Source organism: Trichomycterus rosablanca, chromosome 7, assembly GCF_030014385.1.
Source record: "Trichomycterus rosablanca isolate fTriRos1 chromosome 7, fTriRos1.hap1, whole genome shotgun sequence".
Taxonomy (NCBI): domain Eukaryota; kingdom Metazoa; phylum Chordata; class Actinopteri; order Siluriformes; family Trichomycteridae; genus Trichomycterus; species Trichomycterus rosablanca.
In genome coordinates this window covers 30,840,907-30,855,463 of record NC_085994.1, presented here as the reverse complement: position 1 = coordinate 30,855,463, position 14,557 = coordinate 30,840,907, and the positions used below count along the sequence as shown (strand labels likewise).

The 14,557-nt window shown below is 40.4% G+C and overlaps 1 protein-coding gene across 1 annotated transcript in view; it reads right to left on the bottom strand.

The window, feature by feature from the left end:
* Window positions 1–14,557, bottom strand: part of plxnb3 (plexin B3) — a 183,392-nt gene that overhangs the window by 49,535 nt on the left and 119,300 nt on the right. The window contains exons 11-12 of the mRNA XM_062999217.1: window positions 1,786–1,902; window positions 1,343–1,433 (exon numbers count right to left, since the gene is read on the bottom strand). Of these exons, the coding sequence (XP_062855287.1) occupies window positions 1,343–1,433; window positions 1,786–1,902 (208 nt within the window). The remainder of the gene's footprint in view (window positions 1–1,342; window positions 1,434–1,785; window positions 1,903–14,557) is intronic.

The following is a 14,557-nucleotide window of genomic DNA, read 5'->3' as shown; positions in this document are numbered from 1 at the left end:
AATGCATGAGCGACACCCCTAACCCCACCAATTAGCGCAGCCCATGCATGATGTGGATCTACAAGCAGGGTCCGCTCCGAAAGGACATCATGTCACCTCTGGGGCAATCTGCTCTCCCAAGGCAGCTCTGCAGTGAGATTCAAAAGTGCAGCATTGGCAGGTGAGTTCCCAGAAAGAGATAAGTATGGAAACCGGAATGGTATCACGGTTCCAGAAAAAGCAGGTTCGCCAAACAAAGGAGCTAACAATGACTCCGTGCCCACTTTGTAGGCCAAATATGGCAATGCAGAAGGACACGGCTTCAACATTGCTCACTGCCAAACTACTTCAGCAGCTGCCACGTTACAATTACTAACAGGTGTATAAAATCAATGCATTAAATCAACTCAAAACTGTAAATAAATCAATAGAAGAGGTACATTTTACAATTTCTTTTGGCCCAACAGTTTTGGGAGGGCTCATTCCTGTTTCAGCAGGACTATGCGCATGTGCACAAAACAAGTCCCACAAAGGCGTGGTTTAATGAGTTTGGAGTGGACAACCCCAGTGGCCTGCATAAAGCCCTGAACTACTGAACATGAAGACCCTTAGTATAGATTGTTAGTATGTAACGAGTAATTAGTTAGTGGGTGAATGGGTGTTTGTATATGTGTGTGTATGTGTGTCTGCTCTGCGATAGACTGGCGCCCCATTCAGGGTGTTACTGTGTGCCTTGCGCCCATTGAAAAGCTGGGATAGGCTCCAGCTTATCTGTATCCGTGACTCTAACTGGATAAGCGGTTAAGAAAGTGAGTGAGTGACTGTGTTTTGCAATAGAATGTCAAACAAGCTCACGAAAGTTGCTCGGGGTGGGTAGGCTTGCCCAAACGCTAGCCCACCAGTCCTAAGATTTCAAGCTTATAAGTATGAATCTCAGCTCTGCTATCAAACAGCCAGGCGCCTACACGTCTGGGGGAGGTGGGTCAAAGGGATTCCTCATTTCTACTGTTGTTATAACCTCTGCTGGCAGGTCGATGGTGCCTGCATGGGGATGGAGTGCAGTGCGTGACTCCTTGCAGTGTGTAAACCTTCATCATGCAGGTAAAAAGAACTACATTTGCACCTAAAGGGCATGTGTTGGTTACGGCCCTCCTTGGTCAAGGCAGGGGGTCTGCAGCAGTAGAGGAGATACAGATTAGATTGGGAGAAAAAAGGAAAAAAATGCAGAAATAGTCTTATAGTCAGATGTCTACATTCTAGTGTTTTTTTTTCTTCCAGCAAAAATCTTTTATTATTCTGTGCACATGAACATACGTTCGATTTAGCAGAGAAGTGTGCAGAGGTCAAGGATCAGTTTACTTACGGCGCAGGTGTGGAGCGGAGTCTATACGTTGAGAGCCTCTCTGTAAATACACCGGTGCCAAATATTCCATCTGCTTCACTGTGTACTGAAACTACACCCACACACACACACGCACACACACACACACAAGTACACATGCACAAACAGACACGCACACGCCCACACAGGCACACAACCACACACAAGTGATAATCACAATTACCAAGCAAACCCATAAGATAATGAAATCATTAGAAAATGTTTATCTTCTGTAGATAACTCCAGAGTTTCACAGTTTCACACTGCCACCTCTTCTTTACAATTGATTGAGCTCATTAGGGAATCATTAAAGCCGAGGGTGTCGTCTCGGCAGCCATGGTGCTGAAACTCAGCCCTCCTTACAATGCTAGTTATTAAGTCTAATGTGAGTGGGATGAAATGGGCACTTTTATCTGTGCTGGTACCTGATGAGTGGTGCACTTGAAGACGTGTGTGCCAGTTTCACCGCTGCTGTCCAGGGTGGCAGGTAATAGTATCTCCTGGCCCTCAATCACCACCACACACTTGTAGTTCTCCTCATCCTGCACACACACACACTTCAATCTTAAATTCAATAACATGGGCTCTTTTGTGTCCTTCAACAATTTATAACACTGATATAAAACACCTAACATAACAGTACCCCAAAAAATTACCACCATCATTACTAATAAACAAACACAAGGCTCTATAAATAATGATCTATATATGCAATTTATTATTATTTACAGTAGACCCTCGAGTTACGAACGGTTTACCATACAAACATTTTTACGATCTTTTTCAACTTAACGTACAAACAAATTTCGGATTACGAACAGAAATCGGCGAAACACGTGACGTCACGAACAAGTTGACTCCAACCGTCTCTCTCTCTATATATATACAGTGAGCGAACATTTAGACAGCGGACGGTGTTTTTCCGGTGTTTACTTTATATTTTGTAAAAATCAATATTAAAATGTCCCCAAAGAAGGTGCAGAGGAAGTGCAGTGGTTAGAAAATGTAAAAATCTATTACATTTGTTGTTGTATAATTACTCCTGCCAGTAGTTGTCACTGTGTATCAGACAGAGGGGACAGTGAGGGAGAGAGAAGAAGGAATTCGCTGAGTAAAGTTTCTTTCAAAATACAACACTATTGAATTTAAGAAGGAAACAATAGAGAAATATGAGAGTTATTGTTGTTTCTGCTAGATACATTTTATAAAAAAAAGAAGAAATTTATTATGGTGTATGGTACAGCACACATACTGAAATGTGATGTGTGGTTTTTTTATGTACAGTATAGTATTACTGTGTATTGTTGTTTATTATTGTTAATTACAGGAATGTCTATTTTATAATTTAAGATCAAGGGAAAATATAGTTGTATTTATAACAAAAAAGACCATTTAGGACATTAGAAAGGTTAGGTAAGGGGGGTTTGGGAGGTCTGGCATGGATTAATTCTGTTCACATTATTTCTTATGGGAAAAATAGGTTTAACTAACAAACATTTTGACTTAAGAACAGCCCTTTGCAACCAATTAAATTTGTAGGTCAAAGGTCTACTGTATTAGGATTTTAACGTCATGTTTTACACTCTGGTTACATTCATGACAGAAACGATAGTTACTCATCACACAAGGTTCTTCAGTTCACAAGGTTATATCGAACACAGTCATGGACAATTTAGTATCTCCAATTCACCTCACTTGCATGTCTTTGGACTGTGGGAGGAAACCGGAGCACCCGGATGAAACCCACACAGACACTGGGAGAACATGCAAACTCCACACAGAAAGGACTCGGACCCCAGGACCTTCTTGCTTTGAGACGACAGTGCATCTACTTTGCCACCGTGCCGCCCTCTATATACTGTATATGCAAACCCCACCCATCCACTCACCACGGTTACGCTATAATGTTTCCTTTGTGGTGTACAATTAGCTATTATTCTGCATTCAGCTGGAACAAACTGCCATGTAAACACGTCTCTCTTGATGTGCCTAAGATTGAGCACCAGGACTTCAGCACTTCATTATTACTGCAGTTTACATTTGTTTTACTTCTGGTTTTATGTCTGTAATATATTCCTACCGTGTGAGCCTGTGTGTCATAATGGTAGGATCCATGCTGCTGGTAACAGCAGTGCCTAAGTTCTGAGGGTTTGAATTCTGGGCTGGGCTCACAGATACAAAATCTGCATGGCGTTACATGAATCTGTTGGTGGGGGCATATCAGTGCATCCTTAGAGCTGGTCCTAAGCCCGGATAAATAAGAGGGTTAAATCAGGAAAGGCGTTCAGCATAAAAACTGTGCCGAATCAAATATGCAAACGAATGATCCACAAGGAATCATTCATTCACTCAATTCCTACTGCACTATATGTACTTTGCACTTAATAATGTTAATGCTTTATTTATAAGGATTTTAATGTCATGTTTTACACACTTTGGTTACATTCATGACTGGAGAGGTCATTACACAAGAGTCTTTTAATGTCTAACACAATCAAGGACATTTTCGTATCTCCAATTCACTTCACTTGTATGTCTTTGGACTGTTGGAGGAAACCAGCGCTTGACAGTGCTACCCACTGAGCCACTGTGCTGCGCATAACGTTAATGATCATGATGTTTTTTGTACTAATCTTTGTGCTAGATTTCAGGATGTCCACTGTGTATGAAAGGTGTGTATGTAAATAAACCAGCCTTGCCTTACTACATGATTGCAAAAAAGTAGGTGACCACTAACGCAGTGGTTCCCAACCTTTTTTGCACCACGGATCGGTTTCATATAAGATATAATTTCAAGAACCGGCAGAGGCGGGGGATTTAAAATAGAATAACTATACTATTCACAAATGAGCTTTTTTCGCTGCAACTAGACGCTGCTCCCACCTAGGCGTGATTGGGGACAATAACACCCGTAAAAAAGTAGTTTTTTCATTGCTGATGTAGCGATCTCTAATTATTTATCCTTTCCGTGTGGCCCGCTAATAAATGACCCACGGACCGGTACCGGTCCACGGCCCGGTGGTTGGGGACCACTGCACTAACAGACTGAGGACAGGACATCTGTTCACAAACAAAAAACCTCAACAACTTATGTATTAAGGCCAATTTACCCCGGCTGCATTTCTAAAATATTTTAACATGACCAAGTCCCAGTTTTTATGGCTCTATTTAAATGAGCATTTCATTTCACACTAATGAAAACGCTGTGCATACAGACACAAGGGAGATTTTAGTATTAGAAACTGAATTTGTTTTATCATATGTTTATTATAACAAATCCTGTCAAAATAACAATTAATTCATTGATCAATATTAGCAAAATATGTCGCCTAGTATGCACATTTTTATATCCATTCACAATGTCACCCTTTATTCTCACTCACTCACTTTCTTAACCACTTATCCAATTAAGGTTGGGGGGTGCTGGAACCTATCCCAGCTTTTCAATGGGCGCAAGGCACACAGTAACACCCTGGATCGGGCGCCAGTCCATTGCAGAGCAGACACACACACACACACCCCCATTCAACTATAGGGCAATTCAGTGTCTCCAATTAACCTGACTGCATGTTTTTGGACTGTGGGAGGAAACCCATGCAGACACGGGGAGAACACGCAAACTCTGCACAGAAAGGACCCGGACCGACCCGCCTGCGACAGTGCTACCCACCGAGCCACCGTGCCGCGCCCATCCTTTATTCTATTTCGATCAAATACACAATTACTAAATGTATTTGCTTTAATGTGAGCAAATCTGATACAAAATCCAGTGTAATCATTCAGACATGTTCAACACTGCAAACATTTTTACTAGATTAGAGCTGCTTGCAAAAAAGCATCAATTCAACAGAAACAGTCTATATGGAAACCATACAGCCGAGCTTTTTCCATCCTATTTGAGTCATTTTCAATTTCCACTCACTATCTGATTCTCACCCAACATAGAATCTGAGAGTGAGGACTAACATATGCTTCCTCCAACAGTTATGAATCTACACATGCTACATTATTACCAGCCAACAAACACTTCTGTTATTAGGAAATAATGGACGAGCCGGAGACCAGGACTGAAAGTCTTGAAAAGATGTTTTGCTCCTGCATATCAAAATGACAGCTCCTCGCCTCCACCGTCTATAATATGGTGGTTGCTATGGTTACATATTAAAAGACTTAAATTCTGCATTTAGTTGTTTTTTTCACATGCAGTGGCCAGTAAATCATTTGACTTGCAATTAAAAAATAGATTGGATGCACTTGGCTACCACTACTGGGATCTCTAAGCTCTCGGGTTTGAATCCCAGTTGTGGTATTGACCTACTGAGCACGTACACACAGATACACAATGGCTTTGTGTCTGTAGGGGGGAGGGACAATGTAAATACAGGTTAAATATGTACTGACTACCTTAATGATTAATATACGCATAACATTCAAACAATTACTTTTCAACCTCCGGGTTTTAACGGAGCTAGAGTAGATTTGTGGCAACGTGGATCTCTAAAACTGTGCACGTTTTATCATACTTTTCAACTATAACTCACTTAGCAATAAGTAGTGGATCTGATTAAGTTGTGTAACCAAGTGCAAAATGTCTCTCAATTTAAGGGACAAGACAACTTTGAAGGCTACCTCCTTGGGTACCATACTTAAGCAAACACTGACTAACATTGACTAACACAGTAAACACTAACATGGACACAGAACACGATTCCCCCGGCTGGGAGGCCGTCTCATTCCCACTTAGCAAACCCGATGGAAGGCAATTTGATTTTTTAATGCATTTTACCCCCTTTTCTCCCAATTTAGTGTGGCCAATCCACTGCTAGGTACCCCGACGGCTTCCAGGGAGGATTTATATTCACCTGACACACACTCCCTCCAACATGTGCGCAATCTACCAATCCTGCCTTTTTCACCCATACTTCATTGGATTTGAGTGTGAGGTCGGCTTCGTGTACGAAAAGCCACGCCCTGATCTCTTTGCTCCTCCTCTTTCTGTACAGGTGCCGTGGGCAACCAAGGTCCTTTTACAGCGTTGATATCCCCACCCCTTAGTCCGGTCTTTCCCAACCAGCAGACTGAAAGCCAATTTTGTCTGCTGCAGGAATTAGCTAATTATGCCTGCTAGAGGGTGCCCATCTGACCGGTAGCAGAGCCAAGATTCGGAACCGGGAGCTCAGAATCTTGCGCTGGTGTGCTAATGGATTATCTCGCTGTGCCACCTGGGCGCCCAGTGGAAGGCAATTTGGACAGGTTGAGGAATCTCTGCCTGGTTTCCTCTGGTTTTGGACGACCCACAACAATGTTTGCTACTGAAACATACAAACCCTCTACAACAAATCCATGACTTGCTCAAACTCAAAAAGGCCTTGGATGTACACTTGGAAAGTATTAAAGCCACAGCGATAGGATTAAAACAAGTATGAGTCTCTCCGAGTCAGGAACACTGAACTCCTCAATAAATGAGATGATTTGGAAAACTGCTCAAGGATACCACAGAGAATGGAGGAAGCAACACTGAACTATATGACTTATATCTTGTTTTCGAGGTTTTCGGTTCTGAGGGATATCAATACTGACCTGTCCTGGATAAAGTGCATAGACTGGGTTGCTCAGTGGCTAACTGAGGCATAAGTAATAAATCAGCCTTCAGAGCTTCCTTGATAAAAAGCTTGTTCGGAGAAAAGTACGGGGTGAGTTGACTGAGGCAACAAAATTAGTTTTCTTTTTTACAGATTACAGTGCGGACCCTTCCCACAGACAAGCTGCATTTCACGATAACAAGGCAGCACTGTACCGCAACGGAATTAATTTTCTTCTGATGTTCCCAGCTCGACTGCAAATCGATTTTAATGGTCATCCAACATATTTTGATACACCCGAGGCAGCTCAGGCCATTTTAACGATCATTGGAGAACACCTCTTAGTCTGATCAGAGCTGGAACAAGGACAGTCCATGTGATCTGGTAATCAATGGTATCAGCGTTTATAAAGTCAAACCTTTTTTGTTACCTCCTTCACTTTTACAAACCCTGGGACCTCTAACAACTTCATAGCAATGTTTATGTGCCTTAAAATGTTTCATATGCGCACTGCTAACCCCTTTGTAACTTGTTTTTTTGCTTACACCAGTAGTTTACCTACACCGATCAGCCATAACAAAACCACCTCCTTGTTTCTACACTCACTGTCCATTTTATCAGCTCCACTTACCATATAGAAGCACTTTGTAGTTCTACAATTACTGACAGTAGTCTATCTATTTTTCTACATATCTTTTTAACCTGTTTTCACCCTGTTCTTCAATGGTCAGGACCCCCACATGACCACTACAGAGCAGGTATTATTTAGGTGGTGGATGATTCTCAGCACTGCAGTGACACTGACATGGTGGTGGTGTGTTAGTGTGTGTTGTGCTGGTATGAGTGAATCAGACACAGCGGTGCTGCTGGAGTTTTTAAATACCGTGTCCACTCACTGTCCGCTCTATTAGACACTCTTATCTAGTTGCTCCACCTTGTAGATGTAAAGTCAGAGACGATCGCTCATCTATTGCTGCTGTCATCTTCTAGACCTTCATCAGTTGTCACAGGACGGGGCGCTGTTGGCTGGATATTTTTGGTTGGTGGACTATTCTCAGTCCAGCAGTGACAGTGAGGTGTTTAAAAACTCCATCAGCACTGCTGTGTCTGATCCACTCATACCGCCATGTTCGTGTCAGTGCCGTGCTGAGAATGACCCACCACCTAAATAATACCTGCTCTGTGGTGGCCCTGACCATTCAACTGCATGAAAAGGGGCTAACAAAGCATGCAGACAAACAGATGGACTACAGTCAGTAATTGTAGAACTACAAAGTGCTTCTATATGGTAAGTGGAGCTGATAAAATAGAATGTGGAAACAAGGAGGTGGTTGTACTGTTATGGCTGATCGGTGTATATGTGAGCAGTGTTGTGGTAAGCTTTTGACTTGGACGGAGTGAAACTCATACTGAGGGGATTTTTAGGGTAGTTTTGGGGATTTCGTGTTTTCAGGGGATAGGATGGGCATCTTCTTCTCCCCTTGGGACTTCCATGACACCAGGGTATTGTGCCCCTTTTCCACTCAAATAACATAGGACAATAAGCCAAACTCATGTTGTGAAGTTAGATTTATCTTGTGGAATGTTTAAGGGTTACAATTGCCAGCCAAAAATATAAAGGTATTCTCTTATCTTAAAGGACTGAGCGCAGATGTTATTTTTCTAGCACTAGATCCAGAGGAGTAGCTATCACGTTTCATAAGAGGATTCAGTTTACGTCCCTTGAAATTCAATCAGAAACATTTTTGTCTCCGACCTTCTTTTTCAGTTTAAATAGTTGTAAATATATACGCCCCAAACTGGGATGATATGGACTTTACGGATAGGCTTTCCTCAAACCTTCTGAACCTGGACACAGGCGAGCTTATTCCTGGTGGAGACTTCAATTGCATTGTTAATCCTATTCTGGATAGGTCAGGTTTCAGTTATACTTTTCATTCCAGGATGGATTATAAATCAGATAAATATATCAGAATCATTTTTCAGTTCTATCATATGGGAGTCACTTCAGGCAGGTACTGTATATGTGGCGAAATGATCTTTTATGCTACATTTGAAAGTACAGTGGTATCTTCTAGCTTGACGTCCCATAAACTCGAAATCTTTGAAACTCGACGCCCTTTGTCGAGAAATTTGTACCCTTAAACTCAACGTTTTCCGTTAAACTTGCCGTGTACGCGACTGCTGCTTTGTTCAGCGCTTGGCTTGAGTGGTGCGGTAAAACATCATCAAAGTGTGACTATGAGGCGAATCTGCATTTGTGTGGAATAACCGTAAAATGTATTCTGAAAGAATCCACATGTATCTGTGTTTAGCTGGATTTTTCTCCTGTTTCACTTTTAAACTTGTGTTATAGCTTGAGGTGCTGAGAAATTGCAAGAATCAGCTTGTCAGAGAGAGTCTAAAAGGAACAACACAGGAACACTAAACAACTCTTAAATTATGACTGCTCATAAGTTCTCTCCACTAATGAAATTCCTCACTTCTTGTTTTAGTACAGTAAGCCATGTTAAGCTTTGGGCACCACCACGCTCCATAGGAAATAACAGCACAACCAGCGCAAAAGCTATTTTGGCACTTCTCATGTGAATGCGCCTTTACTGAAGGAATACGGTATTTCAAGCATCAAGCATCTTCACGATTATGAAGCGTTAGGGAACAATAAATTAGTAAAGGTGAAGTGCAGGTTATTTTAATTGTATTTTAGTGTTTTTATATTAAATTTGTGTTATTTTCAGTGCATAAGTGTCAAAAACAACCCCATTATTTTACATTAGCCTAAAATATATGCAGTTTCACAGGACCATGGAATGCATTAACAGGTTTCCCATACATCCCTAAGGGAAAAATACCTTGAAACTCAACAATTTTTAAAATCGACCCCACTCCCAGAACCAATTGAGATTGAGTTTCATGGTACCACTGTAAATCTAGAATAAAACAGGCAGATAATCTCTCTTTGACTTTACTGGCCCTCAATAAACAATTTGCCCCAAATCCCTCCCCAGAACTATTAAAAACATGGTTAGACCTCCAATTAGATTACAACCAAAAAGGCAGAGGCTCTTATTTTACTGTGCCGTTTTTTTATGAATACAGGGACAAGAACAGTCACCTACTGGCGCATCAGCTTGGAAAACAAGCAGCGTCTCAGCTGATATCTCAAAAAGTGTATGGCTTTGGTATTTTGGTTGGCAACTGCAAAACGTATTAAACACATTCTCCTGTTAATTATTTTAGGGACCAAACTGGATGTATAAAGGATGTTTTTTGTTTTATAACAGTTGTAAGTTACTAAATAATAATTTTTACATCCAACCCCTCCCAAGTTCCAGAAGTAGTTATCTCTTTAGACACAGAAAAGGCCTTTGATCACGTAAAATGGGACAAGCTTTTCTTTTTTCTGGGGAATTTTGGGGTGGGCAGCAGACTAATCTCCTGGATTATGTTAATCTATACTTCCCCACAGGCACGTGTCAGTACTATTCAATTCAATTTACTCTTATTATTTTCCTTTCTTTTGTGGGACCAGACAGGGCTGTCTTTTATCGCCATTGTTTTTGGCTTGGAGCTGAAGTCCTTATTCAATGCTGTCAAGTTCTCCCCACATATAAAAGACATTCTTTGCCATGGTATTTGTAGATGACTTGCTGATATCTGAGTCAACCATTCTGGTATCCATATTGAAAAAATGGGCTCTTTCTTGGGTTTCGAGTTTCCAAAAAAGCAAATGCTTTTCCTTAAACTCAGCAGTTCCCCACATAACACATACTGCCACTTCCTTTTGTCTTTCCCCTGGAGATGATGATTAAAGATGACTAAATTCCAGGCAGGATTCCCGTTAGGTCATCTTTGTAAAATGTACTTATTTACTCCTTCTTTAATAAAAATGCACTTTTACCCATTGGGCCAAACTGAAGAGCAACAGCTTTAAAGACCTGTACAAAGAATACACCTTCTGCCATTTTAAAACACTATGTTCCAAATTTAAACTTCCCTGTACAACTTTTTCCGCAATTTAAAAGTTCTCCACTGCGCCCAAGCTATCATTACATAATTTCCTGATAAGTCCACAAAAACACTTGGGAAAAACAATATAAACTGCTACAATAATACAAGGGACCTTTAAGAGACAACGTGACATCGTAGTCATGGCAACTAACTTTAACCTTCGCTAAGAAGCCATGTGACTTTTACGGCAAAGAGAACGCGGGGTAGCGTAGTCAGTAATGTGAACAATAATAAATAAATACAAATAATTATATTGCAATATAATACCCAAGCATTGTCTGTAAGTAGTGGCGTTTATATTCTCAGTTGTTTGTAAATGTTTAGTGAGTATATCACAGCGTTTTAGTTACAAATTTACCGTAATTAAATACTGTTGTTACGTTACTATAGCAATTAGTATCTTTACACACAATTTTAACTCGTTATTTTACATTTGGTTAAATCTCATATTGTACCAGATGTAACACTTGACTACAGCTGTGTGCTTTTACTGTATTAGGTTCTTTATTGTTTTTATTGTTTGTATTTTTACTTCATTTTGATGCACACAGCTGGGGAGCAAATAAACAAATAAACCGACTGTATTCTGAAGGGAGCTGTCTGTCTGTCTGTCTGTCTGTCTAGCTGAGAAAGAGGGATAAACTATTAGTGAGGGCAGAATGATTGTCTTAAAAATACACTGTAAAATCCTAAATAAACTGCATCTTTCAAAATGCAGGCTGATTTTGTGACCTGCAAAGTGACACAGCCCGCCAGTAGATGATGTTACACATATTTACACATGATCCTAAAATGTACAAAAAGATAATTAAGAAAATTAAGCATGAGGTGGAAATTTAATGAAAGTGAAAACAAGTTTGTGCTTCAGGAAGAGAAACCGGTGTTATGAGGCTGTGTCTGTGGTAAAGGAGGACAATATAAATGCAGAATTCAGCCTCCAAGAAAAACAGCAATGTGACTGCAATCACAGCAGGATACGTTACAATCGGCCATTTGAGGGCCACAATAATGCTGATGTGGCCCTCGGTGAAAATGAGTTTGACACCCCTGGTCTAGAAGATGACCAACTCAAACAGCAGCAATAGATGAGCGATCGTCTCTGACTTTACATCTACAAGGTGGACCAACTAGGTAGGAGTGTCTAATAGAGTGGACACGGTAATTAAAAACTCCAGCAGCATTGCTGTGTCTGATCCACTCATATCAAAACAACACACACTAACACACCACCACCATGTCATTGTCACTGCAGTGCTGAGAATCATCCACCACTTAAATAATACCTGTTCTGTGGTGGTCCTGTGGGGGTCCTGACCATTGAAGAACAGGGTGAAAGCAGGCTAAAAAAGTATGTAGAGAAACAGATGGACTACAGTCAGTAATTGTAGAGCTACAAAGTGCTTCTATATGGTAAGTGGAGCTGATAAAATGGACAGTGAGTGTAGAAACAAGGAGGTGGTTTTAATGTTATGGCTGATCAGTGTAGAGTCACCTCTTCTACATTGTGTGTACGACTCGGCATGATGCAGCTGAAATTAGAACATAGGGTGTACTTTTGCAATTCCAGGCTGGCAAAAATGTATTTAATATCAACTAGGGGTGTAACGATACACTCTGCTCACGATTCGATTCGATTCACGATGCTGAGTTCACGATTCGATTTTTTCACGATTTTTTCTGAAGTGTAAACAGTGCACATTTTCTTGTACATTTTTAAGCAAAAAAACTTCAGTCCCCTGCAATTTAAAGGTAATTACCAAGAACAGAGTACTTTACTGTAACCTACTAACAGGTTTACCAAATTTAAGTTACTTATCGCCATCTTAAATTGAAAATCAAAGTAATCAGACAAGCTCATTGAGCTGAGATGAGTCTTTAAAGATTTTTTTTGTTGCTTAAACTAATTTATTAACACATTACATGTAAAATAAATTACTAATGTAAAAACATTTTATTAAATGTTTATTATTTAAATGGCTTTATTTATATACTCAACGTGGAACAACAATAAAGACCCATCTCAATTAGACAAAAAGGTCTGATTGTGTATATTATTTGCGAATTTGCATCTACAGTGGAACAACACAACATCAACAAAGCATCACTCAACAAAATATAAATGAAAATGTGCAAAACAAAAAGCAGCATCCAGGTGACAGTATTTGTAAGTATTTAGTGAAGATTGACATTCAGAAAAACCAAGGAGCTCATCTCTGAGGGGCTGATCCTGTTTCTCCTTTCTGTTATGATCTGCCCTGTTTTGGAAAAGATTCTCTCTGAGGGGACAGATGTTGCTACAATACACAGTGACATGTATAAGATGTGGGTCTCAGTGGGTCTGAACTTCTCTGTTAAAGTGGTTCCTCGTGTCCAAACTTTACTGTTTCCTGTCACTCATTTTCCTCACCTTTTCAGCATATAATGTCTGGCTACGTAAAGCGCTCTGTAAAAAGTTCTCTCTCTCTCTCCCACCTGTTCGTGTGCACGCTGTCTGTGTGTGTGTGTGTGTGTGTGTGTGTGTGTCTGTAACCCCGCCCCTCCTGCTCAGTGTACAAAAACGCATTCTGACCAATCACGTGCGGCTTTAACAGAAAAAAAAAAACAACGAGTCGGCTCCCGTTCACTTTAAAGAGCCGACTCTTAGAGCCGAATTTTGTTCGCGACCGATCCATCACTAATAAATTACAGAATGCACGTGCAATTATACAATCGCGCAGATGTCCACGATGCACATCGCTACATTTTTGCATCGCGATGGTTACACCCCTAATATCAACCCTACCTGGTCATGGTGCGACTTAGACCCCACAGACCTATAGCATATGTTTTGTTCATGTAAAAAACTAGAAGGGTTCGGAGGAGACATAGTTTACCAACCTTTCTATATTGTTTAACAACAGACTAAACCCAGGCCCTTTTGGCATTCCCAATGGCTTGACTACATGCCATTGCATTTGACTTATTGTTGGCAACATGAAAGAGCCACTAGGCTCAACCCTGCCTTCACACTCCTAGCAGGTATGAAGAGAAAATCTGATTCAGCCTTGGGGCTTGGAGAACATGTTTCACTAAATCTGGCAGCCTTTCATTCTGTACTTTAAAAATCTCTCTGAGTTACTATCTCAATAGCGGAAAAGGGGAGCAGGGAGGGGGACGAGGGGGAGATCCCCTTTTACCCAATGTAATTAATTTACTTAATTATTAGTTTACTTCATTTTTTTTTCAGATGTAAAGTTAAAAAAACTGGTAACACGTCTGTAGATGTGTGTGTTTGTTGATGTGCATTAAAAAGTAAAACATAAAAAATCACTATTACTTTCACTCATGTGCAGTGATTTGGAATCTAAGAAAAGTTTTAAAGACCAAATTTACTTAAAAGGAAATGCCAGCCAATCAGAAAGCTGGATATTTAATGCCCATGGTTTAATTCTGCAAATCTAAGCTAAAAGATGTCAATAGTTAATAAGTGCAATAACCTAATATATTTTGCATATTTCTAATGTATATACTATTTTTTTGATATTTTTTTGAGTAAATAACTACACACTATGTGTGCAATATTTTTTACTTAGTTGTATTTCTTTCTGTTTTTCCTGTCTTCATA